At 37.2% G+C, this 25,886-nt stretch overlaps 1 protein-coding gene across 8 annotated transcripts in view; it reads right to left on the reverse strand.

Moving 5' to 3' along the window:
• Positions 1 to 25,886, reverse strand: part of KIAA0232 (KIAA0232 ortholog) — a 63,924-nt gene that overhangs the window by 11,978 nt on the left and 26,060 nt on the right. For 3 of the 8 annotated variants that reach the window (XM_086891237.1, XM_086891236.1, XM_086891235.1), the window contains 5 exons: positions 20,275 to 20,412; positions 10,242 to 10,351; positions 7,286 to 7,352; positions 5,846 to 5,927; positions 1,269 to 4,566 (listed from right to left, as the gene is read on the reverse strand). In XM_086891237.1, coding sequence (XP_086747363.1) covers positions 1,269 to 4,566; positions 5,846 to 5,847 — 3,300 coding nt within the window. In that variant the 5' untranslated portion in view covers positions 5,848 to 5,927; positions 7,286 to 7,352; positions 10,242 to 10,351; positions 20,275 to 20,412. The remainder of the gene's footprint in view (positions 1 to 1,268; positions 4,567 to 5,845; positions 5,928 to 7,285; positions 7,353 to 10,241; positions 10,352 to 20,274; positions 20,413 to 25,886) is intronic. The other 5 variants (XM_086891233.1, XM_086891232.1, XM_086891234.1 and 2 more) reach the window with 2 other exon arrangements.

Genomic DNA, 25,886 nt, shown 5'->3' on the forward strand with positions numbered 1-25,886 from the left:
ACAAATGAGGAAGAAGGAAAATAAGAAAGTCTGATTTTGTTCAACAGAAAGGTGAGCTTTAGTTTTATCAAGAGAAAGGTTAGCTTGCCTATGTATGCGTTAGTGTTTCAAACTTATAATTGAGAAATACGTAATTGCACAGCACAAGCTGGGTGCAACTCTTCAGCTGAAAATGAAAAAACTTCCTCCAAATGTAAATACTGCAACTGCTGAGTATGTGCAAGAGGAGGCTGAAGAGGAAAAGAAAATGTAAGATGTAAAGAAAAGAAAATGTAAGATGCAATTTATACCTATCCAGATAATATCTCTGCACTGGCCACACATCTAATTTATTTTGATAGTTAAATGTTTCTACTCAAGAACAGAGGGATCTCACAGCAAGAAAAACTCGGAGTATTTTTGGCTAGAAAGGATTTTTTATCTTCATTATTACTTAATTTATGGCTACAATGACCAGAAAGAAAACTCTTAGCTTAATTCATAGTTATGCTGAGGCTTTCTTACGGTATTGTGGTACGGACAGATGTTTTGCACCCCCTTTTTTTTTTTTTTTTTTGGCTCTATGCTGACAAGAGGATGCTTTAATTTCCAGACAATCAAGCCTTTTTACAGGTCTTTCTTTCATCAAGTTTACATCCAGTAGTTCAACTCCAAATTCTTCTACTTGGAAGAAACTATATATTGCAAAGACTGGCTTCAGATCTTTTTCTTCAGAATTTTAAAATATGTTTCAATCAAAATCAGTAATATTTCATTACTCAAAATTTATGCACATTTTAACATTTTATATGTAAATCAGATAACCTAAAAAACCTACAGTAAACAGATTTTTAAAGTCACATGAGTGTACACATGCATATATTTCTAAAGGTATGCAAGATGACACCAAAATACCTGAAGATGGTTAATTTTTCACAGAATCACAGAACGACTGAGGTTCAAAAGTAACTCTGGAGGTCATCATGTCCAACTCCCCCTGCTCAAGCTGGGCCCAGTAGAGCAGGCTGCCCAGGACCTTGTCCAGATGTCTTTTGGAATCTCCAAGGATGGAGACTCTACAGCCTTCCTGGGCAACCAGTGCCAGCACTCGGTCACCCTTACAATATGCAAGTTTACTCTTATGTTCAGATGGAACCTCCAGTTTCTCTACAAAACTGTATTTTCTAGAGATCTATACAATCACAAACATTTAAACTGAAGTGTCACATGACAAACTGCTGGTTATCAGCTGCCAGCTGCAAATTCTGTAATTTTATATATCCACATACCTCTTCATGCTCTCCTGAAGAAACAGGATTATCCTCGTACGTGGGGAAATGACACCCTGCTTTACAACTGCAAAACCTGCCAGTCTCCTCACGTGGCTCCACTATTCTGCAGTTTACTTTAGAGCTCTCCACCACTCTCCCTTCTAGAGATTCTTTCATACTGCATTCTAAACAGGGATCTTGGTTTCCTACTGGCAACATCCCGGCCGACTCTTCTTGGGAATCCAATGATGTCTGTGCACTCTTCTCCATTCCAGACTTTTTTAATCTGGGAAGGAATTTTCCAGATTCAAGCTCCGATTTTCCATAATAATGCCCTTCTTTTTCTGCATCTTCTTCCAGAGGTTTGAGATCTGCCTGTGGATCCTCAAATACATCTACTTGAGGAGGGACAGCAATACCACCCTCATCTTTTTCTGACTCAAATTCTGACTCGCTTCCACCACCTGGAGAAAGTTCAGATGCAGAAATTGGGCGAAAGTGAGTCCTCGGAGAAATCCGTATAGCCCTGTACTGCGTTCGATCCACACCACATATCCTGGGGTGTAAAACCTCACTGTCTGAATCAGAGCACAGAATAGACTTAGGTTTAAAACTAGGGCTAAAAGATGCAATTCCTTCTGGCTCAAACGAACACTCTACATGAAGAACTTGTGAAAATGGATTGTTCAGGTCAAAGGAAGAGAATGAGTATTCAAGCCCTGGTTCTTCAACTTGAAAGTTACCACAAGCTCCCAGTAAGTCTTCATGGAAGATAAAAGAAAAACCCTTATTTAATCCGTTATCTCCGCTCTTTGATTGCTCGTTCTGTTCAAAAGATACAAATGGCCTCCACAATTGCCTGTGGCCAGGGGCAAAGCTATTACCTGGAGTCATAAAAACATCTGTACCAGCTATTGTCACCACATCAGAAGCTGCACATTGCAGCAAGCTCCCCTTTGAGTGACCAGGTGGCACCACTGCCCATTCTCCATCACTGTTAAATGTTTTGAGCTCCCCATATACACCACCAAGTATAAATGAGTTTTCTTTATCCTGGTTAACATCCCAGGGTTTTGATGGTGTAGTATAGTCACCACCATCTACTTTTGATAAATCATTTGAGACAAAGGCTCTCTTCTCTACATTCTCCTTTTGACCTTCCCAAAGGTGATACTCTGATCTTTGCACTGCTTTATTGGGTTCCTGAAGGGTTTCAACTTTTGCTTCTGTATCCAAACAGCAGCAATAGTTATTTACATCAGTTGAAAACAATTCATCTTCTATTCCTTCTATTTCTACCATCGCTGTAGAATTTCTGTCTGTCATATTTGTCCAAATATCTTTAATAACCCCTGAGCTGTAGCCATCTCCATGTGGACTGCTTTCCCTACACCCCTGTGTAGTTTCATAGTCTTTACTTTCTGCTTTTTGTTCTAGCTGAATACCACAGACAGATTCTAGCTTAGATTTCTTTTTGAAAATCAAAGTGGGCATTTCTCCTAAACTTCTAGCTTGTTGCTGGCAGGTTTCTTCTGGCAGAAAATCTAGAATTTCTTCATCTACATAATTCGAAGACACTCTAGGAACTACATAATTAATATCTTCTGCATTAAATTGCGTGGATTCTTCATACGGAATATTTATAGTCTCATTGTCTGAACGTGTTTCTTCCGAGTGTGACCATGGACTACAGGTTCTTGTTGAAAGGTTAGAACAGTGTTCATTTTCATCAAAGGCACTATTTTTGGTCCATATTAGCAATCTAGACTGTGTTTTCCCAAGAATATTAGCAGTGCTACTAGAATCTGCATTTTCATTTCCCAAGTTGAGTGTTTCAAAAGAAAATGGTAAAACAGAGTTACTGCATTGCACTTCAAACACTGAAAAACAAGAGTTTATACCAGACCCTTCATTAATATCTGAAAAGAGCTCTTGATTGCCAGCAAGCATGTGTGAATTAAGCATTGTGCTGTCTAGAATGGGGGAGAATCTGATTGGAGAATCTCCTCCAAAACTTTCCCCATCTGCATCACCAGAACTAGAAGATGAACAGCACTCCCAAAATTGAGCTAAATTACTAAGATCTTGCAAGAACCACCCTTCAGCACCAACAGAGCTGGTCGAATCAGTCCATATTGCACTTTCCCCTTGCAACTCCATTCCATCTAACACTATGCAACATTCTGCCTCAAAATCAGTTTTTTCTTTACTCTTCTGTCGAATCATATTTAAAATCCGACTCTCCCCTTGCATCGTATCTGAGGCACCAGGATCCAACATGGATTGATCAATATCCACTTCATAGAAGTGCGTTAGTTCTGACAGATGAACATCATCTAAATACTTGTCGTCCTCTGGTTGAGAACATATTGAGGTCCCAGCGAGGTCAATATCCTCATTTAGAACTGCAGGCATTTCTACAAAGTGACCATCGATGAAAGTACCTGCTGCGAGGTATGTTTTATGAGTATTATTGTTGCTAATACAAAGACCATGCACTGACTCAGACAACTCTTCTACAGCCTCTGATGTTACTCCACATATATCTTCTCTGTTGCGGTACGTAGTCTCCAGCTTGCTTTTTCTGCTAAGAGGAACGAAGTACTCCGTAATCGGCTCAGTATACCACAAGGGCTCTTCTTTATATTCCTTTTCATTTCTACTGTCTAAATACAAATCTTTTCCATCACTACCACCAGCTTCTTTTCTTCCAATTTCTTTTAATGGCCTTTTACCTCTTTTGCACAGTTGTTTGATGGACCCGCTGCTGCTGCTGCTGCTGCTTCCGCTGTGGACTTTTCTGTCAACCTTTTCACCAGATTTCACTGACAGCCTGCTCTGCCCATTACGCCCTTTTTTACTCCGAACCTCTCTTGTTTTGTGTCTTACTTTAATACATTTCATTGATGCCTTGTATTCACCTTGATTACCACTAGAACTCGAGCCAGCCTCACTGGATCCGGATGACCAGGAGCGAGGACGCATCTTTCCTTCAGACTTATGTCGGACTTGCTTTTTGTACAAAACAGGCTTCTCTTCAACAGTGTTGTTACTAAACTTGTTTTCTTTCTCGTTTTTACTCTTCTTCTGCTGGGTTCTTTCCTGTACAGTGGCAGATACTTTATTACTTCTGTCTTTAGTTACTTCACTTTCACTATTGCAGTCCTTTGGAGAAGATGTATCCGTGCTAGTTGGTGGAACAGTGGATGAAGATGAGGAGCTAGAGTAAGAGCATACTTTGGATTTATTCCATACAGTCATAATTTCCTGCAGGCAAACTGGCTTTTCAGAAAGAGGAGGAAATGCTTCATAGTACCTGAAAGCAAAACAGAAGGGACATTTGGATAGTAGAGCTTCAAATAAGCATTAAGATTAGAAAGAATTACTAAAAACACAGCATAACACTACCGGTCTAATTGCTAAAAATCTAGTTTCCACCACATATGCACATGCCACCTGTTGCACTATTTGAATGATATCAAAGGGAAAATTAAAAAGGAGCTTTAAAAATGCTTATGTTAATATATGTTTAGAAATATACTGCACACAAGTAAAACAATTTCCTTTTCAGAGACTACCAAACATCACTGTAGAGAGAAATTGTGGATGCTTACAACAGTGGCTCCAGGTTTTTCAGATAATGTGGCAGTTCACTACGGTCTTAAATGTTTGATTTAGATTATAAATGAGGAAGTCCTAAATTTCAATTAGTTCAATCCTGAATTTCAGTTTTTTAAAATCTCATTTATGAAGACATTATCTGCTAAGCTCTACGTAGTTTGATCATCTTGTTTAAGGAAAAAAACTTTTAAAAAAGATTACGTTTTGAGTAGATGCTTTTTAAGATGCTTAATAGCTTTATGCAAGAGGTACGAGATTAAAATATGGTTTTCTGTAACATCTATAGTAGTATGTGTTTGGTGGTAGAGAAATTTATACTGAATCACATATATTTCAATGAGAACTTATTAAAAATATTTAGAAGTCAGTTAAATGAAATGCATATTAGCACAATCAGTTCCCTGAAAATGGATGGATCATCCATTTAGTAACATTTTTACTAGGCTGTTGCTACTATTAAGAGACACAGAAGCAGCTGTAATTTCAAGAGGGGTCAATGACAAAACTGCTGGGTAGTTCAGTAACATTGGTCTCGGGAACTTGTTAACTAGATCACTTTGGTTATCAAGAGTTTAAAGGTTGCAAGAGACTTTGTTTGCCATTTCAGCAATAGAAGAACAAGAGATCTGAATCCAGGAAACAGATTATTCCCTCCTTGCAAATCTACATGTCAATTAATGTTGTTTTAAATTTTTTGTCCGGTTGACTTAGTCTCTGAAATAAAGTATGGTTTGAGTTCTGTATATTGTCAAATGAAAGCAGTCTGGGCTTTGACAGAAATCAAATTAGTCCATGGTACCAAGTGCTTATATTTAAATACATAAGATTAACAAAAGGAGGTGGCATGAAAAGAAATTTATTTCTTAATATCCAGAAAATTTCAGATGCCCCACTAAGTTAAACTTCACTGTGTCAAAATATGGGAATAAAAAGAGAAAAGCATCTCAGATAATAATAAGAAAAAAAATGCATACATTTCTACTTGATCCTTTGCTGTGGGAGATAAATCAGTCTCAGGAGTCAAAGAGCCTTCTAACTTTTTGTGAATCTTCTCTTCTGTTTTGGAAGAAAATTCCAAATGCTTAACAGAAAAATTCAAAAAACCCAGTGTACTTTATAACAGTATTTAACAAAAAGCCCCAGGATGCATAACTGTAATAGTAGTAAAATTTCTATACAACACTGTAAATAACATTAAGAAATAATGAATTACCACTCAAGAGTCAAGCTTTCACAGTTGACCAGTCCTGGAAATCTGACCAAACATGACTGGCCAGCAGCTCCATGCAACCTCATAACAAGCAATGCCCCACTGGGAGAATTCCTGCTGAATCTTTAATTATTTCATATCCAAACCCTTATCTCAATCTTGCATTGTTACAGACACAGAAAATATTTCTTGAAAAAGTCAGCCACTTAACTAAATGTCTTTATCACTGGCCACATCTAACCTCTTATGTGTTTTACTAAAAGGAAATATCCTTGCAGTAATTGCTGAGTTTTGAGTGGATGTAAAGGCATACTTCCTGTGTGAGAGGTGACTCTAAAGATTTTCCAATTCTTCATATTAAAATCTTTAAAATAAAAATGAGACATACTATTTTTTTAATTTCTTATTTTTTTCCAAAATAAATGCTCAGCATCACCTTTGGCTCAGGAAGAAATTCACACCACTACAAAATACTAAGAGCTGACTAATGATTACTGTTTGAAAACACAAAAAAGGGAATGAAAACAGCTAAAACCACGTTTTAAGCAGGTAGATGTTTATCTCTTATTTACAGCTACTTATACTACATAATAAGCATATTAATTTTACTCTAAGTGTCCAAGGTTGCTGCTGTGTACCTGAACAAACATTCATGTAGGATGAACTTTTACTGGAAACAACACAACTTTACATTATGCTCCCTGCCTTAAGTTTGATATCATAAAGCACCCATTATCATTCCCCTATAGCCCAGAAATTTTAAGTAGTGATGGTTATTTGGATGCTTTTCACACAAATAGTTTCCACATAATTATTTTGAGGCAAACCTGCTCTTTGGAAAAATCAATACACAAAAGGAATAGAATCAAGCCTATTTATTTTCATTCCTTTTGGTAGGGAGGGGGATGCGGAATTTGGAATATTTACTAAAAATGCAGACACAGCAGGATATGAATAGTTATAGCTTTTCATAAAGAAATCTCCATTTGTGACTGGCTATTCCTTAGGTAAATAAAGCAAGCCAATACAAAATTGCTTAAATTATTTGAATGAAATTATTCAAATGTATTTTAAAATCACATGGCCTGTACTAAAAGCTACTGAAATAACAGCCTACTTCCTCACACTCACCCCCACCTCAGAATGCTGCAGAGCTGATAAATATAATACATGGCCTCAGAAGTTTAGACATTTTTTTCCTCACCTTGCTTACTCTGAAGGTCTTTCAGTTTGGAGCAAAGCTCCTCCACTAATGTTTCAATCCCAGAGCTCTGCACAACAAAACCACAGGGGAAAAAAAGAAAAAAAAAAAGAAAACATAACTTACTAAAAAGAATTTTAATGTCATAAAAATATACCAATAAATAAACATATCTCAGCAGACATACTTTTCTTTTTGCACAGTAACTACATACGAAAAATCAACAAAAAATTATTACTAGTATAAATCCAATTCTATAAATACATTAGTTAGAGGTCAAAATGATTCCAAGGAACACGAAGATACATTCACACAGAGGTTTCAAGCTACAGGTCACATTGTTGCATCATTGGATATCCCTAGCTTTGCAAACACAAAATGCCACATTTACTGCATGGTATTGCTGCAGATTTAGCCAGGAGTCTCAGGATGGAAGTTCAATGACCCACTGATCACTAAGATGCATTTCAAAAAACTAGGCCTGATCCTTTTGGCTGCACAATTTATATCTGTGGGAAAAGGACTGTTAAAAGGATAAAGAAAATCAGGCATGAAGGTGGAAAGTAGAACAGTAGGAAGGAATACCTACATATGTGGCAGAGAGGGAGAGGAAATGCTTCCACAGTATCTATATGCAAAACCCATCCCAAAGTCTTGCCAATTTAAAATGACCAGGTATTTTTTTCTTTTTAAACATTGTGTTATTAACAACACAGGACAGCAGAGGATAAAAATAAACACCCTCTTCATATTCCTTATAAGCCCCTATTTTCCTCCTTCCTTCCTCTACATAAATACTGAAAATAAACATACACACAAAACAGTCCAATATATTACCCACAGAGGAAAACCCCATGTCATTCCAATGGAATAAAATTTGAGCTCCAGTCAGTGAAATACTAAACACCAACTTAGAGCCTGAAATGACCATTCCTGTTGGAAGGAAAACTAGGTGAGGTGAGTACTGTGTGGATATTTGTACTGTCATTATTTGATGCTCAGGAATTATGCTCGGGGATTGCACTTCACACTTTCCATAGCAGCAAACAGAGCTGGAATCACAGCTAAACACAACAATCTGGAATCACTGGGGAGGTTCCCTGCACATCACCCTACAGCTGGGAGTGGTAATGAGGGAGGACCATGCATCTTATTGTATGCATCCTGTACAGTTTCCTCAATATCAACTCCATCACTGTTGGAAGTCTAGTTCCAATTATACTTGGAGGAACTTACACAAAACCCCAAGAAACTTATCTCATCTTCTGAATTTAACATGATCATATTGTGCATATAGTTATGGGACGTGTTTTCTCTCCAAAGGTAACGCCGACCAAGTGTCGAGTTACAGAAATACACAGAAAAGAGTTAGACTTGCTGTGTCACCCTGGTGGTATAAAGATTTCATTTTTCCAAGATCTAAGAGTTTCTCATCTCTCCTGATTGCTGTCCAGAAATTGCTGAGAAATGTGAATATACGTTGGTAAAGGACAAGAAAGTATTATGAAAAAGAGAATATTAATTTATACAGTCAGACTAGTTTCTTTAATTCACTGCCAGAAAACCACCCTTGAAAAATCATACAATGAAACAATGATTTATATGCTAACTCCAAACTTTAATTATTTGCAGACAAGTGAAAAAGCAATGTTCTATTCCTAACAGTATTGCTGCACTGAAGTGCTAAATATAAACCTTTATGCCACATACTTAACTGATGATGACTTAGCAATATCAAACTTCAGAAGGCATCTTCTGTATCAGTAAATTTACCAGTATAAATTAAATCATTTAGCAAGAACCAAGCAGGATAGTAATACAGACAAAGCTAGTTGTAATAATTTGTCACTTTATGCCTATATCACTTTTGACTCCCCCTTCCTCCCTCAAAAAGGTCAACAGAGGAGGAGCTGGCCTTGGTTTTCCTTAGCTCCCCCAACTGTCTAATCGAACAGACACCTGTAGCAAACACTCCAAGGAATACAGATTCACTGCCTTAATATAAAACCATGCTAAAAAAACACCCTAAACCAGCAACAAAATGCTTACCATTACACCGAAGAAGTGAAAACTTTTGGAATCAAACGTTCATTTCCTCCTGTACCATGAAATTAATACTTGAGTCAGCTGACGTGCCGCCCGCTGTCCTGCACAGCGCTGAAGGAGACAGCGCTGGCTTTAAAAAAAGGGGGGTGGGACCCACTGTGCAGAACGCCAGGACTCTGGAGACCCCCTGCTCAACTTCTTCCTGCAGCACATGAAAACGTGCTGCCGACTTAATGTAATGAATGCCATGGCAGTTATTTCATAAATGACACTGGTGGTCCTTGGAATATGAGATTTCGTTGGTTTTTTTTTATTGTTTACCTTAAGGTGTTGTAGCTGTAACAACCCAGAGTCTGAAAGTAAGAAGTTCCAGGCACTGGCTTGGTTCAATAGGGCACAGTTAGCTAACAAAACTAGGTGATCTGGTTGAAGTACTTTGCTTATGTTCAAATTTAAAGAAGTACTTTGCTTATGTTCAAATTTAAAGACTGTCCCCATACAGTAGAAATACTGGAGCACCTTATAAATATTTTGAAATATGCAAGTTTTAGAGCCCAATTATGACTGCTTATGTAATTCCATCATGAAAGGCTTAAATCTCAAAATTGTCTGGCCCAGATTTCTAACAACCTATTTTTCTCATTCAAATTACAAAGGACAGTGCATAATTTTTAATTCATATTTTTTTTTATTTTGCATAACAATATTTCCTGCACACCACACACATGTTTTACTGTTTTTTATATATTTCTCTTTCTTTCCCCTACTTTAACATATACCCAGTTTCACCAAAAGTTCTTTTTGGCTTTTTATCAGCTGGCTGCAGCAAGGGAAGGATTACATAAAGGATAGGTGTTGTGTTACTGGCATAGGAGTGACGGTGCTAACAGATAAATTAAGCTTCTGAACTCACCCAGCATGAACAAGAACAGTCAATCTGACTGCTGGAGTTACTGGACTCCAATAACCACTGTCTTCCTTACTGACCACCATGATCCTATGTGGAGCCTAATTAATGCAGTTCTGCATAATGAAGAATAAGACCAATTTAAAAAAAAACAAAACAAAAAACAAAAGAACCCCAAAACAAAACAAAAGCTCACACACTTTTTTATATGTATTTGTAAATATGTTTGGTAGTTTTCACTTCTTTTTGAGATTGGATATTTTTTTCCTAAACACACAAGCACATACATACATATATAATGTCAAATATTAAATCAAAGACCTTTTGAACACACTCTACTTTGGAAGTAGAGCAGCTAGAGATGACAAGTGGTAGCTCATTAGCTTAAAGCAGTCCAATTTCTTTCGTATGCACATTCACGCCTCTGTATAGCTGCATAAAATGTTCCAAGAAGATATTACATCTGTAAGTGTAGTTACTTCTGAAATGTTTTTTATAAATTTAAAGTATTCAGTTACATTGTGAACCACGGAAAAATACCTGTATTATGTACACCAAACTGAAATTCACTAAAAACTGTTGCCTATGTAAACAGTGGGCACTGGCTTCTATGTTTTCAGTTTTGAGTAAGAATCTGTGAAACATTAGCTCCCCTCATATGCTTGACAAATCACTTTAATTCTTAACTGATATTCACCTCTGCTAGCAGGTTACTTCTGAATGTTGTAGACAAGCACAGTACAGTTAACAACCGGAAAATTTAAGAAGTTTTTCTTAAACTTCATCACAAACAGCACCACTATTATTTCACATAGCTATACTATGGAACTGAGAAGGGGATTGTTCAACAAAATTTTTAATTTTCACTGAGCTTTCACCTCTTCCCATCACCCAGTAATGATATCTGGTTATGAGTCTCATGTTTCCAACAAAAAAATGCCATGCAAACATATACTTTGTCCTGCAGGTCTCTACATATGCAATAGCTAAGCCTTCTGGACAAAACAAAGGAAAACAGAATTCTCATAGCCAGTACTTAGGAGGAGACTTTCCACATCTGACAGACCATGAATATAAACACAGAAACTGAAAAATTCCATCACAGACTGTACAACTCAAAGGGAAGTTGTTTTAGGGAGATGTTGATTGCCTTTAGGTTTTTGGCAGGTTCAGGTTTTTTTTCTTCTAGTCTAACATAAATTGAAAGCTTCCTCCAGAAGCTTTGAACTGTGCAGTGTAAATATTTACTAAATATGGTTTGTTACTTCAGGCTTGTAAGGTATGGCAAAAGGTCCTTGCCCCTCTTCAATCTTTTTGAAAAGCAAAAGCACTACACTTCCTTTTACTTAAACAAGTAAAATAATCACTCATTTGCTACTAGGGTTTTGAGAGCTTTCTAGCTTACACTTTCAAAACAAATCTTCATTTCCCTTTCCGAAACATACAGAATTTGTTTAGGTTGGAAAGTACCTCTGGAGATCATCTAGTCCAAACCCCTGCTGAAACAGGATAAACTAGAGAACATTGAATTGACACTCCTTCCACAAGATACAAGTTCAAACAATCTAGAAATTAAAGTAAATCAATATATTCACAGTTTCAAATAATTGATTTCACAGGCTGTATTCTGACTGTACCAGGACTGTTTTCTCAGCATGTCTCCTGTCACCAAGTGCAGGATTAGATAGCTTTTCTATATGAATCAGCTGTTAAGCCACGTGAACTGAGTAAGGCACAAAATGTGATTCACTGCAACCACACATCTATTTCTATATTTTGTAGGATGATGAGAGAAAGTTAGAAGTCTAAGTTTTCATTTTTTAACATTCTGACACAGTATAATTCATCTGATTACAAGTACTCTCAAAAGAGGTGCTCAAGACAGACTGAAAAAAAGGACTAAAAAAAAAATCTTGGCCCAAGATCAGCACTATGAGAATGAATGAATAAATAAATCAATCCATTAAAACAGCAGCTTCCCTATAGTGTTCAACCCAGGTGGAGTTTAAAGGAATAAAATAAGGTTCCAGCTTCCATTATGGAATTTTCCTCCATTATAATAAGGTGAATGACACTAAGAAACACTTAAGAGTATCTTATACTTGTACAACCTTCTTGACCCTTTAGAAGTAAGAACACAATTTAATCTTCATCTGTTCACTTGAATACATAATAATTTACAACAAAGATATTGGACCAGTCAGAAAAACTGTTTCTATTTAATAACTTCTCTTTTTGGGATTCATGAATACTTGATCCAGAGTAATCTTCAATCAATGTGTGACCTCAGAATATCAATTTCCAAGAAAACTGACTTAATATCACAAAAATCCAAACCATTTTAAGAAATATGAGAGCAATAGCTCTCCAACAAGGATATAAAAATACTTCTTTGCAACTCTCTTAATTCTGTCTTTGCTATTAAAACATTAGGAAAGGTAAATTACATATCTAGCACATAACTAGGATCAGGCTCAGATTTCAGAGCTATGATTCACCACTTCACGCAACACCTTCTAAGAGAGAGAGACATAATAAATAGCACATGTTATTTACTAATTCTAGATAAAAGAGATCATCTGCCAGCTCAAATTAACTTCAAATGAACATGCTATCCCTAAATGTAGGTTACTAGAGCAGCTAATCTGACTTCTGTTATTTAAAACTTAATTCTTTTTGATCCCTCCCATAGCAGGCTACACTGAAATAGAAGTTATCCCCCCAAGAAAGGATAATTCCTCACCAGAAACTATTCTTCCTGATTACTATTCATCACTTATAAACAAACATGCTGACTTCAAAGCCACAACAGACTTGCTATCCTTGTAAGCAGTGCTGCTGTGAGATTTCACTTAATCACAGTACTTCAGCTTGCCCATGCTAAAATGTTCTTATCTGTATTATCAATGAAATGGGAGAAACTTTTAAAGTGTGTTCCCACCAATTATGCAAAAGCTCTTTTCTGCATCAAGTGAAATGCAGAAAGGACACTTGAAATTTCTCAGCAGGTGATCTGCCAGATTCATTTAAGTTTGCTTGTATGTATGATAAGAATTCATAATGGATCCCCAACTCAAACTTGTGGTGAAAATGATTGCTCTGCATGAAGAAAAATTATAATCTAATAACACTTCTCTGTGATGGAACACAAGGCATTATTCAGGAGAGCTCTGTAACCAATTCCTCTAGCATTTTCCTGGCCACTCCTTTGTGCCTGAAAGATGGCGCTGCCCCTCCCTCCAAGAAATGCATAAGCCACCTTCGCTTCTGTTGCAGGCTTCTCAGAGAAGCTGCTCTGAGGACAGAGCTGCCTTGCCCCAGTTTGCTCCCATTTTCATTGGAAGCACATACAAGGTGAAAACTTTCAATCACACTGAACACCTACTTTCAGCCTCCAAGACATCTATGCTATCATCTATACTATCTGAAATACTTAATGCTATGAAGCAACTTCTGTGTAGACTAAGCTCCCAAAAGGAATTTCTCCAGTTCAACAGATATCTCTTCTATGTTGAGAAAATGGGTATTAAAACTGGAATAATTAGAACTTTTGTCAGCTTCAATTAATGTTGCTACTACAGACAGGAAAGCATGTAACATGACAAATCAGATATGCAGTACCATGAATATCTGTTTAATGACATAGTCATAAAGAAAAATAAATCAATTTATTATAATTAATTTATTCTGTGACGGTTACCTGGGCAAGACAAATTACTTTCATTTTGCATATGGTGTCTAAAGTTATTTTTAAAATTCTTTCCTAAACTATGTGTTCTGGAAACCACTAGCATTATCCCTTTCAATAGGGGCAACTGGATACAACCCAAAAGAAAGATAATATTCATTGATTTTGTGAAATGTTTTGGCATTTTCCAATAAAATACTTTGAACAATCATCCTCAGACACACAGAAATATTTACTACTGAGCTAGTCAGGATATATGCTTCAAAAACCAGTAAGACTCTTTTGGAATCTTAACTTCAATTTTTGTTCTAATAAATTCAAATTTTCAACATGCACTTCACCTTTCTGATTTGTTAAGATGGCTTTTACACAACTTGATTCATTCTTGCGCTGTCCCATTATCTTTACATTAACACTCTCTCATGTCACTTCTAGTTAAACAAAAATGTGTGATTAAAATCACTCAAGAAACCACATGATGTTTTCAACCTGATTCCCTGGTATCCCAGTGTAGTGGTCTGTATGTATTACCAAATTAGTATTGGCTTACATTAGAGAAGCAGGGAACAGTGATTAAAATTAATTTTAAATAATTTATTTGAGGTGCCATTCTACTTAAGAGGAAAAGACCCCACCATTCCCTTGCTACAAACTCCCGAAGTCATTTTTCCTCTGATCTCACCTATCACTCTTGCAAAGTACAAGGCAGATTATGCAACACTGCCTTGGTCTAAATGGCACACAGATACCATAATCTCTGGAGGCAGCAATAGCTGCTCTGAGTAACCCATCAATAAAAACATGCTCAGATGTACAATCATAACCAATTGATTCATTTGGCCTGGTTAGCAGATTATTTCTTCAAAGAAGATTTATGTGCAGAACTGTAGTAACTGCACGGATGCCCCACCCTGCAAATGTTGAAGGCCAGGTTGGATGGGGCTCCAAGCAAACTGATCTAGTGGAAGGTGTCCCTGCCCATGGTAGGAGGTTGGAATGAGATGATCTTTAAGGTTCCTTCCAACCCAAACCATTCTAGGATTCTATGATTCTGTGAAAGTTTGACAGTTCTGCACTTTGAGTAACAAAGATGACAAACATTAAGAAAATTTCAACAAAATCTTATTTTAGACACATCTCAAGTTTGTGCTGAAAGGAAGGCACATTTGAGAATAAAATTATCATTTTAAATTTTTAACCAAACTGCTCACTAGAGCCACACTTGTTCCTCTATGTGGTCCTATATGATAACACAAGTATCAGAAGAGTTAGATTCCCCCCTCATGATTCAAAGTAAGCAAATCCAATGCTCTAGGCTGTTAGCATGCCCACACCTGACTACATTTAAAAGAAATTACTGTTACGAAGTTTCACCAATTATGTTTCCATGTTACCCCCAAGCAGTAATTTCTTAGAACAGTGGGATGGAAAGCACTGTGTGTTCTTGTCAAATATATTAGAGCAGCTCTCTTTCAAAATTCATCACAGAATCTATCAACTAAGACTAGCTCCTGCTTTAACATGTTGCACACAGAACTCATGGCAGTTAGCAGATTTTGAGAGCTTGGTTAGTTCAGAATGGACCACATTGCCTGAACCCCATTACGACAGGCCTTGGGAGATCAGCATTGGACACTAGGAATATCTCAGGATGTGCTGTGGAACAGCTTAGGTAAAGTGGCCCCCTACACTGGGAGAAAGAAAGAGTCTTGGAGCATTGGTTTCATCAGTGCAGAAAGTAAGATCCACAGGAAATTGTCTCCTCATTCTTAAGAAGTGTTCACACATTTCTGCAGAAGGACACAGCAACTGCTTTAACTGAAACTCTGGCACCATCTTGGGGTGCAGCTTCATGTGTCACACTGCAAGCCTTCAGTGAATGAACAGGAACCACAACGGCACAGCTGGAGACCTGCTTGCTCTACTGAACGATGCAAATTTTACCAGAAAAGTAGTCAGGTACAAGCTAATTAAGCTAGGATTTGTGACCAATGCATAGGCACATTAGTAATTTCAATATTATTACTAGGAAATGTATCTGTTGAAAAGTCTTGAATGTATCAGTCTCTATAAGTAACCTCTAATTCCAACCTTGCTTACAGTATCCATCTTGTAAAAAGTAACACGTGAATTTCTAAACTCTTATTTATTTAACAATTCCTGTGTCTCAAAGATACTGGTTTTCTTTTTACAGTAACAAGACAAGCAATGACAAGTTTCATTTTTCAAATACAAAATAATGGACTTTCAGAATTAGGAGGTTGAAAAAAAAAGAAAAGAAGAATCACCACTTGCATGTGAACAAACTGTGTTTCAGATAGTAACTGCAAATAACAAAACAAAACATCGAGTTATTTAATGCTGACAGATCAGCTGTTTTTACTCAAAATTTGAGGCAGTAATTTAAGGATAATATTCCTTATTGTCATCAAAGGCCTTTTATATAAATATTCCCCAGTCCTAAACATTAGGGGTTTTTACCCTATGTCACAACAGAACGAATATCCCTACTTGACCAGTTAATTGCAAACCAACATTTTAAAATTTCTTCCATACTTCAGCAGAATAAAAATTAAGACAAAATCTCTGTTCAATGCCAATATTAACAAGCTTTTTAAAATTTGAGCAATTCTTCAGCATGTCTTTAAACTGCTATTTGAGTGTTTCAGAAAAAAATAAACTTTAGAACTACAGTAAGAATAGTAATTGATTGCTACATTAAAGTACTTGTCTTAAAAGTCTTTCTCACCATGTCTCCATTTTCTGGCAAGCTGCAATGTACTTACATTTCCTCTGCTCCTCACTGCATCAAGAGCATCTGCAACTAAAGACTCATTCATACGAATATAGACAATTTGAGACACCAAAATGCTTGTCACACAAAAAATAATGTCCTCAGAATGTACATACATTAACAATTTGCATTCTTACATGTACTAGATGGTGTCTGTCAAATCAGGCCTCCTGTCACAAACACATCTAGTCCACAACAGACTGCCATGGCAAAGACACTGTGAAGCACAACAGCTTCCCTGACTTGTCGTTCTTCACAATGTAGGAAACGTTTTAGAAATCAACACCGAACTTAGGCTTCTTCAAGTCAGATGTTTGTTTTCAGTACTGTGAAATTAAAACTAGAACTTTAGATTTCTGTCTCAGATTAGCGTTTTACAGCATTACTCTTTTTAATACAAGAGGAAGGACTGAATTCAACTAAGCTACTAAATTAAGTACACTCTAAGAATGAATGCTGTGGAAATGAAAATCCACAAGAGGTGATTTCGAAATACTTGTTCCAACCACTAAATGAAAGTCTGACAAAAAAGTACTTACTGCTATCAAGCCAGTTTTCATAATAATCTATTTTATGACTTCCTCTCTCCATCAAGCACTTTTTTGAAGTGATCACCCAATTTTAAGGCTTTTGGTTACTGGTAGGAGGAGGAGGCAGTCTGTCTGCCATTTCTTAACATGTTATTGGCTTAAAAAATTAAATGCAAAAATCAAAATTACATTAACTGTATCTCTGTAATTTCCTATGACAGACAGAAAAGTTACTACTGACACTCATTACTTTTTTATCCTCTGCACTCTTTTCTCTCTAAAACGATCAGGCTGCAAAATCCTAAAGTCTTCACTGAACTGCCATCCTGTTCTGGCTCTTCTCTGTGTGTTTGTGTGTGCCTATACACGTGTGTCTATATACTCTCTCTAGAGACACGCACAGGGTAAACACTGTAATCACTTCTCTTAAATACAATTGTATTTAAATATATTCAAGCTGAAACCAACTAAGACTTTTTTCCAGTTATTCCCAATAGAGGGGCTCAAACTTCCTTGTTTTGCTCTAATACTAAGGTCGAAAGAAGAGGTTAGGCTGGAAGAGCAGGTGTTTCATACCTATGTGAGCAGATTGGCATTTCTGCATCCACCTACTTTGAAAAAGAGATCACAGAAGGTAAGCAAAACTATAAATAAGCTCCATAACTGCCCATGTGGACTATTTATCAGGCCACTTTCAAAAAGAGAACATCCTAATGAATACATCTACCTCATCTGACAACAGAAAAAGAATCACAGGTAAACATTTTTCAGATTATTCAAAAAACTATTTTAAAAATTCAAGTGGGACTGGAAAAAAGTATTTATTTGTATCTCAACAATTTTTATAAATACTCCTTACACACAACTGATCTACAATTTCAACTACAGAATATTTTTATCTTTTTGTAGAGACAAAACCATGAACACTGTATGGAGCAACTTGAATGCCTCAGCAGAAATAGCATTTTAACATCTTTCACAGTCCAAAATCTATTCATTATTGCCGTCAGATCAGCACACAAACTTGCATACAAAAACCCAACAACATGAGAAATGTGTTTGAAAACTCAGAAATAAGAGATATCTTACAAGTTACTTTAAAGTATTACTAGCATTTAAGCAGGATCACCCTTCTCTTTAATTCTGGAGGAAAAAATAAAGTGTATTTCTTTCATGCAATGCATGTGTTAAACTACCTACAGAGGAGCTTTAAGTAAAAGCTTTTTAAAAAAGGTTTAAAGGTTCAATTCTGTGTTTGAATATATATTATAAAAATTATGACTGCAATTTCATTAATGACAATAAATGTGCAAGCTTAATTGTCTAAGCAGGCAAAAGAAGTCAAAACAGCTCTGAAATAACTCAAGTCTACAGGCTGCAGATTATAGGTTAATGTTGAACACTAAAAATTTGATAAGGTGACAGGGGTCAAAAGTGAAGTTATTTTTCAACCTTTCAGGTCCAAAGTATTTTTATTCTTTCAAAACTGTAGTTGAATAGTTTCTTCCCTTCTCTGTTATAGGTTATTATTAAATTCACCTCCTCCCTTTTGCTCTGCAACTAAATTTCTCTATATAACATAAATTTAGTTCTAAGTGATGATTCTTGATTTTTATCTATGTGGAGACACATCAAGAGTATAATTTCTGAGGTTAAGAATCAATCATCAGTATTCCTGTAGTCTGAGTCCTACATTTTATTGTTCATAAAATGAGTAAACAAAGACAAACATATCCTCAAGAAAGACATTATTTCTTGCAATTATTTCTCCATATTTGTTTCATATTCAAATTAACTTCTATGGTAGTTAGAATGCTGACCTCAATATTCTATAACTATGAGAGCAGAGCAAATTACCAACAAAATTGTACTTTGCATCACTTTGTTAGGATAATAAGTAATGGGAAAATGGGAGTTCAGAAATCTCCCACTTAGTCAATTAGCTATTTAGTAACTGAACAAGTACTCAAGTAGCTTCAGAGTGAGCCAGAATGTAATGTTAATGCTGCTGAAGGTGGTGGGAATAAGCACCAAATCTTCCCCACTTCCTTGATTATTCTTCCATAGCCTTACTGGCAAGAGTGTCTGTGCCACAAGTCTGACCAGGAAACCTCTCTGGGTTAACATTTCCTTTGCCCCAACCAGGTTAATCTCAGGAAACTGATTCACTTTCCCAAACCAGTTCCCCACCTAACCACCCAAATGCTTGTGCAAGCATCAGCTATGACTAGGAAGGTGTGTAGAGCAATAATGCAACCAGGCTGCATAGGTGGGGTAGTTTCTTCTTACAGCAGCGACAGATCAGAGTATTTATCATTCTGTAAACTAAAAAACAGTTTCTCATTTTTGCTGTCTGAAAAATCTCTCTGGAGAGCTTCCTTTGACTTGTGCTACAGATCATTCTTTCTTTCTAAATACTGCCTTCAACTGCTTCTCCCTTTGTCCATTTTTCTGCTCAAATACACAATATCTGCTGCCTTGCTGTCTTCCTTCAACCTGCAGCCTTCACCTCTCCTCAGCTGCTCTAGTCAGTGCATTTCACTTCCACTCAATCATGTAATCTGGAAAGTGAACATTTGCTACTATACGTGGCTTTTTATCCAGGAATTCTGGATTACACATGTTGCATTCACAGAGCAAGATGGCTTTTTGCCCACATATTCCAGTCCCTTCTATTCACACACAACACAAAGTCCAAGTCAACTTAGAATTTTTAGAATTACCTTTATGCAAAGCTTTGTGGTAATTTCAACTCAAATGGGTGCATTGCAACTGACCTGACAATAAAACTCGAGGGTTTACAGAAAGGAAAGCATGGCACTACATAGTACAGAATCTCTTGTGAAATCATCCCAACATACATGGATTTCATAATTTCCTAAATAAAAATAAAGAATTTTTGGAGAACTCTTGGCGAACTAGCACTTTAAGAAGCCACAAATTAAAAGATAAGCATCACAAGCCAAATATATCTCGCACAAAGAAGGACATAAAGCTTTAAGAATTTATTAAATAGTCCAAACTTACTTCATCAGAAGCAGAGCGAAGACACTGGACAGCAGCCTGTTTTTTCATTTCCTCTAGTGTTAGATCAGAGCACTTTTTCTTACTCTTTCCCCATTTCTTGTAAGCTCCCTTTTCCCAGCCCAGGAAGATGTCATTCTCCTAAAATCAAATAAAGAAATTACATTATTTAAATACAGCAATATCTCAGTACCATAGCAGAATAGGACTACAACAGGACTACAAGTAACATACTGTGGGAAATGAAACCAACCCCTTTCTATCTGCTGTAAACTACTTTTTGCCAAATTAAAGATTAGTTTGATTACATAAAACTTACTATTCAGAAAAGCACATGCATCTTTCAGAGCACATGGAGGCAACTCACACTTCACTGTAATATTTTCCAGTTGCAAAGTATATCCACAAATGCGATTTTACAGTTGAATGTTTTACTGTAATTTACACAAAATGTTAGTTTCACTGACCTCTCAAATAATAAGAATGAAAAGCAAGTAGTTCTGAGTTAAGATCGAACTTAAAAGAAAGTTAAACAGAAGAAAATGCAGTGTTAAATCCTGAAGCCTTCAACTCAGTGTTAAAATGAACATGATGACAGCTGGAGATAGCAGTGTATCCATCATAAAATAAACCTGAACTATCTCAGAAAAAAATTCAACTAACTGAGAAATGATGATGAGTAGGAGGGATCAGCTTCTAAGACATGGAAGAACAATGAAGAACAATAAAATCAAAGTAGAATGCTACTGTATTCTATTCAATCACCTGAAGATATGGAGCGTCCCTTTTATATGGCTTCTCACAATTTACAGAATTTATTACCAGACTTGCTTGTTCTTCACTGTCTGTTCACATACATATACATGATTTCCCATATTCATCTCATGAAAGAAATATTCTGGCTATTGGTAAAATAGTCTTTAACATCTTAAAATGTATGCTTGTCTAAAATCGCCCTCTTCAGAGAGATCCACAAACATCAGATGCTTTTCAGCCTACCTGTTTCAACCCTTTCAATGTATCTGAGGTTGCTTCCAAAGAAAACCAGGCTAAGGTTACCCTCATTTAAAAGAACTCTTAATTCCCCACGGTTTCAAAACAAAGTAAAAGCAAGTTGTCAGTACAAATAACTGTCCCTGTGCAATCAAAGAACAAGATGGGTAAAAAATGGGGGCCAAGAGAAACCAATCATCTTCAGAAGCAGCCACCACAGGGCTGCCATTTGTGACTTCACATGAAGGAGAAGAGCAATTTGCTGGGATTTGCTGCTTCAAGTCTTATTTGAGCACCAAAACTGGAGAAATGCATTTAGTGCTGAAAGAATAAAAAGCTACCAGTCACTGGTTTTCCTATCACTTGTGCAAAGTGCCAGTGATTCACTTAAAACAAAAATTTTGAACAGGCTACTGAAAGACTAGCAAAAGAAATAATAGAAAAAATAAGGGGGAAAAAAAAAAAAAAGATGTCTAAAAGACTGTGCATATCTACAATTCATTTTTAAAAAATAAATATTTAAGTCTTTTCCAAAACTGCGGTTTATGTATTTTTTTATACAACGAGGCTGTAGAGCACTTGAACTCTTCCCAATATTCATGCAAAAGAAAACAAACTGATGAGAACCACCTAAGCCCCACCAGCTCTCAAAACCCCCCCAGCTCTTTCACATGGGAACAGCTGCAAATAAGTAAATACAGATCCATTTGTGTGGTTGAAAATCCAGGTACACCAGCAAATTTGCACTGGGTTAACTTCATTTATTCTGATTTTACATGGAAAGTTCACAAAGACAACATCTGCAGTAGGAAAACATTCCCAAAATGCTATGTATTACTATTTTGCTCTATGCTAACAAAGGTTCACTTTGTACTGATACATCACAGCTTTACCAACTATCTGTCAGCAGAGCAGAAAGAACCTTCATGCTCACAGAAATTTACAAAGCATTTCATTCAGTTCTTCACACATGTAATTTGAAAAATATCTGACACTTGTCTACAAACTATGACAGTTTTCAACTTTTAAAAAATGAAAAATCTCTTTGAAGAGATATGCAATTTTTTAAATGGAGGAAGGGAAGCTAAGTGGAATTCTCTCTCAGGCCCCCACCCTAGAGCTGTGGTACCATGGTCTCATCCCTCCTTCCAGAGTGAGCTGTCTGTGCATTCTGGGAACAACATGGCTTGTCTTTCAAAATGCAACAATTGAGGACATAGCTCCAATAGAATCCTCATTTACTTTCTACCTCTTTATACAATATACACAAAAAAATTTTTGGACTCATGGTTTTCAGTCACACCTGGCTGCCAAGTTTAAAACTTGAGTTTGGATTTTTTATCCTGGGCAAACTTTTAAGTTTTATAGCCTCAGACTCTACAAGACTAGCAAACACCATTGATTACATCTATTCCATGTAAGATTTTACAGTTTAAAATCCTCATCTCAACTACAGTATTTATCAGCATTATGTATGTCTTTGATATAGCCACGTTACTGAGGATCTTGCACCTTCTGTACACAAATCAAACACCACACCACACCCATAAAACCCTACAACAATAGTGAAGAAAAAAAAAAATCCTTAGGCATAATTCTTGTGTATCAGAACTATTCTAGATCAAAGACGTAGTTTTTACAAAGCCCAACGTTACAGTAAAATGCCTGAAAAACAAGAAAATGTAATACACCCCAGAAAGTGAGTCTGTAGAATAGTGAGACACAGAATGGTCCTCTTCTTTCATGATGACTAAATTGACAAAGAGACAACCCAGTAGTTCCCAAGGGTCTGAAAAGTACCAAGCCCATGCATAAAGACAGGTAAACTATTTCCTCCACATGGAAAGAATAAGCAAGGACTTCTGACCTCTTCACCTACTAGATGTCTTCATCTACTATCCATAAGAAAACAAATGTCACACCTTGTGATATGACTGAAATAAAAACATTATGAAGATCAGGGTCCACATAAATGGCAACATTAGGAAGGGAAACAACCTGTTTTTAAAAAGGAAAAGAATTTGGGAACTACAGGCCAGTCAGTGTCACTTCTGTGCCTGGCAAGATCATGGCACAGAACCTCCTGGAAACTGTACTAGCACATGGAAAATAAGGAGGTGACTGGTGACAGTTAACATGGCTTCAATGCGGGAAGACCATGCCTGACAAATTTGGTGGCCTTCTGTGACAGGACAACAGCTTTGGTGGATAAGGGAAGAATAAATTATGTCAACTACCTGGACCTGTGCAAAGCTTGTGACACTGTCCTTGCCTCTGGAAAGACATGGATTTGACAGACAGACCAACCAGTGGATAAGGACTTGAGTGGATGGTGACACTCAAAGAGCTGTGGTCAATGGCTTGATGTCCAAGTGAAGGCCAGTGACAAGTGTTTCTCTGTATCTGTATTTTAACCAGGGTTGTTGTTTAACTGGGTCTGTTGTTTAACACCTTTGCCAGCAACATCCCACTCTCCAAGTTCGTCAATGACACCAAACTGTGGTGCAGTTGGCACGCTGGAGGGAAGGGATGCCATCCAGAGGGACCTTGACAGGTTTGAGAGGTGGGCCTGTGTGAACTTCAAGAAGTTCAACAAGGCCAAGTGCAAGATACTCCACCCAAGTTGAAGCAAATCCAAACACAAATCCAGGCTGTGCAGAGAAAGGATCAAGAGGAGCCCAAAGAAAAGGACTTAGAGCTGATGGCTGATGAGAAATTGAACATGAGCAGCCAATGTGCAGTCACAGCCCAGAACAACTGTGTCCTGGGCTCCATCCAAAGCAATGTGGGCAGTAGGCAAAGGAAGGTGATTCTGGCCCTCTCACTCTTGTGAGACCTCACCCACAGTACTGCACCCCAGGTCTGTTCCCAACATGAGAGGGACATGGACCTGTAGAAGTGAGTCCACAGAAGGGCCACAAGAGGGCTGGAACACCTCTGCTAAGAACACAGGCTGATGGAGTTCCCTAGGCTGTCTGGCCTAGAGAAGAGAAGTCCAGGGAGACCTTACAGCACCCTCCAGGACATGAAAGCCCTGCAGGAGAGCTCAGGAGGGACTTCTGACAAGAGCATGGAGTGACAGCAGAAGTGGGGAATGTCTAAACTGAAGGAGGGCAGGTTTAGATTAGACATTACAACAAAATTCTTTACTCTGAGGGTTATAAGATGCTTGAAAGATTGCCCAGAGAAGTTGTGGCTGCCTCTTCCTGAAGGTATTCAAGGCCAGGGTAGATGGGGCTCTGAGCAACCCAGTCTTGTGGAAGGAATCCCTGACCATGGCAGGGGGCTAGGAACTAGATGGTCATTAAGATCTTTCCCAAACCAAACCATTCAACAGTTCCATGAAAAATTATATCCAAAATGGAATATAATATAATAATAGTAGTATTAATATAATAGTATATTAAAACCTTCAGTGATCTTGCCTGAAAAAATGCTTCTACTAAACTGAGATTCAGGAAAAAATCTCATAGATTGCTTAAAGCCATGGATACCTTTACATAATGAAATTTATAATAAATACTGAGAAAGGTTTGATGGGCCAGGATCAGCTTAGACATTCCTTACAGGTTTCCTCAGACTGAGACAAAGAGAAAACACATAGATGAGATGGTTCAGAAGAAAACAGAAGAACATTGGCTCAAACTCAGCTAATATGCCCCAGAAGAAATGCAGATGAAGAGTATATTTTGGAGAGCAACATAAATTTTCTCCATGGCAAAAAAACATTGCTAAACACAGAACAGAGAGGACTGGGGAACATTCTTTAATGTAACTCCAAATCCAGGTATTGTCAGGGAAAAATTCATCACAGACTTCTGGTGAAAAACCAGGGAACCACCTAGCCACTACAGTCAGATGTTACAAGCAGAACATTGTAACCCTGTGGAGCCCGACTGTAACAGACCAGCTGATAATGCAGCAGATCACAACATGCACTGCTATGACCTCAGGGTATTTGGGACTGATGGCAGGCAGGGAAGAATTCTACTTATCAAAACCAATCAATCCAAGTATAAAATCCTGTAATCTGAGTTTCTGACAGTTATAAACTTTTGCTTATAATCCTAACAGTTTGAAAGGGCAGTCTGTGATGTTCACTAATTAGAAATTACTTCTAGGCTAAAACTAAGGAGAAGAAATTTGTCACACCCACTCCAAAGAATGAGAGAACATGCAAATGCTGCATCTGTTAAAATCTTATGTTTGTTGAGCAGACTGCCTTTAGACTTCTCCCATTAAAGTAAAAGTAGAAAAGAAAATTTAGCAAGGCTAGAGCTAGAGCTATAAAGACATCATTTCACTTTCACGTCTGACTTACACTGCAGAAAAGAAAGCCAGGAACTCAACAGAAACTGTCACTACAGAGTCAAGGTGTCTGAAAGGGACTGGAGGAGTTATTTTGTAGCATTTATGGTTGCTTTCTTGGATTTAGAGATAGAGTTGTATGGCAAGCATCACAGAACACTGTAATCATCTGATTTGAGAGCATATAGGCAGCACACATCTATGCTTGGAGAAATGTAGCAAGTGTACTCTCATGCAATGGTCTATACCCGAAGAACACAAAGGAAATATCTCAATTATCCTCAGAAATCCAAATAATACAATTGTATCAGCAC

This window comes from Cyanistes caeruleus, chromosome 5 (genome assembly GCF_971803275.1).
Source record: "Cyanistes caeruleus chromosome 5, bCyaCae1.hap1.1, whole genome shotgun sequence".
In the NCBI taxonomy this organism is placed as follows: domain Eukaryota; kingdom Metazoa; phylum Chordata; class Aves; order Passeriformes; family Paridae; genus Cyanistes; species Cyanistes caeruleus.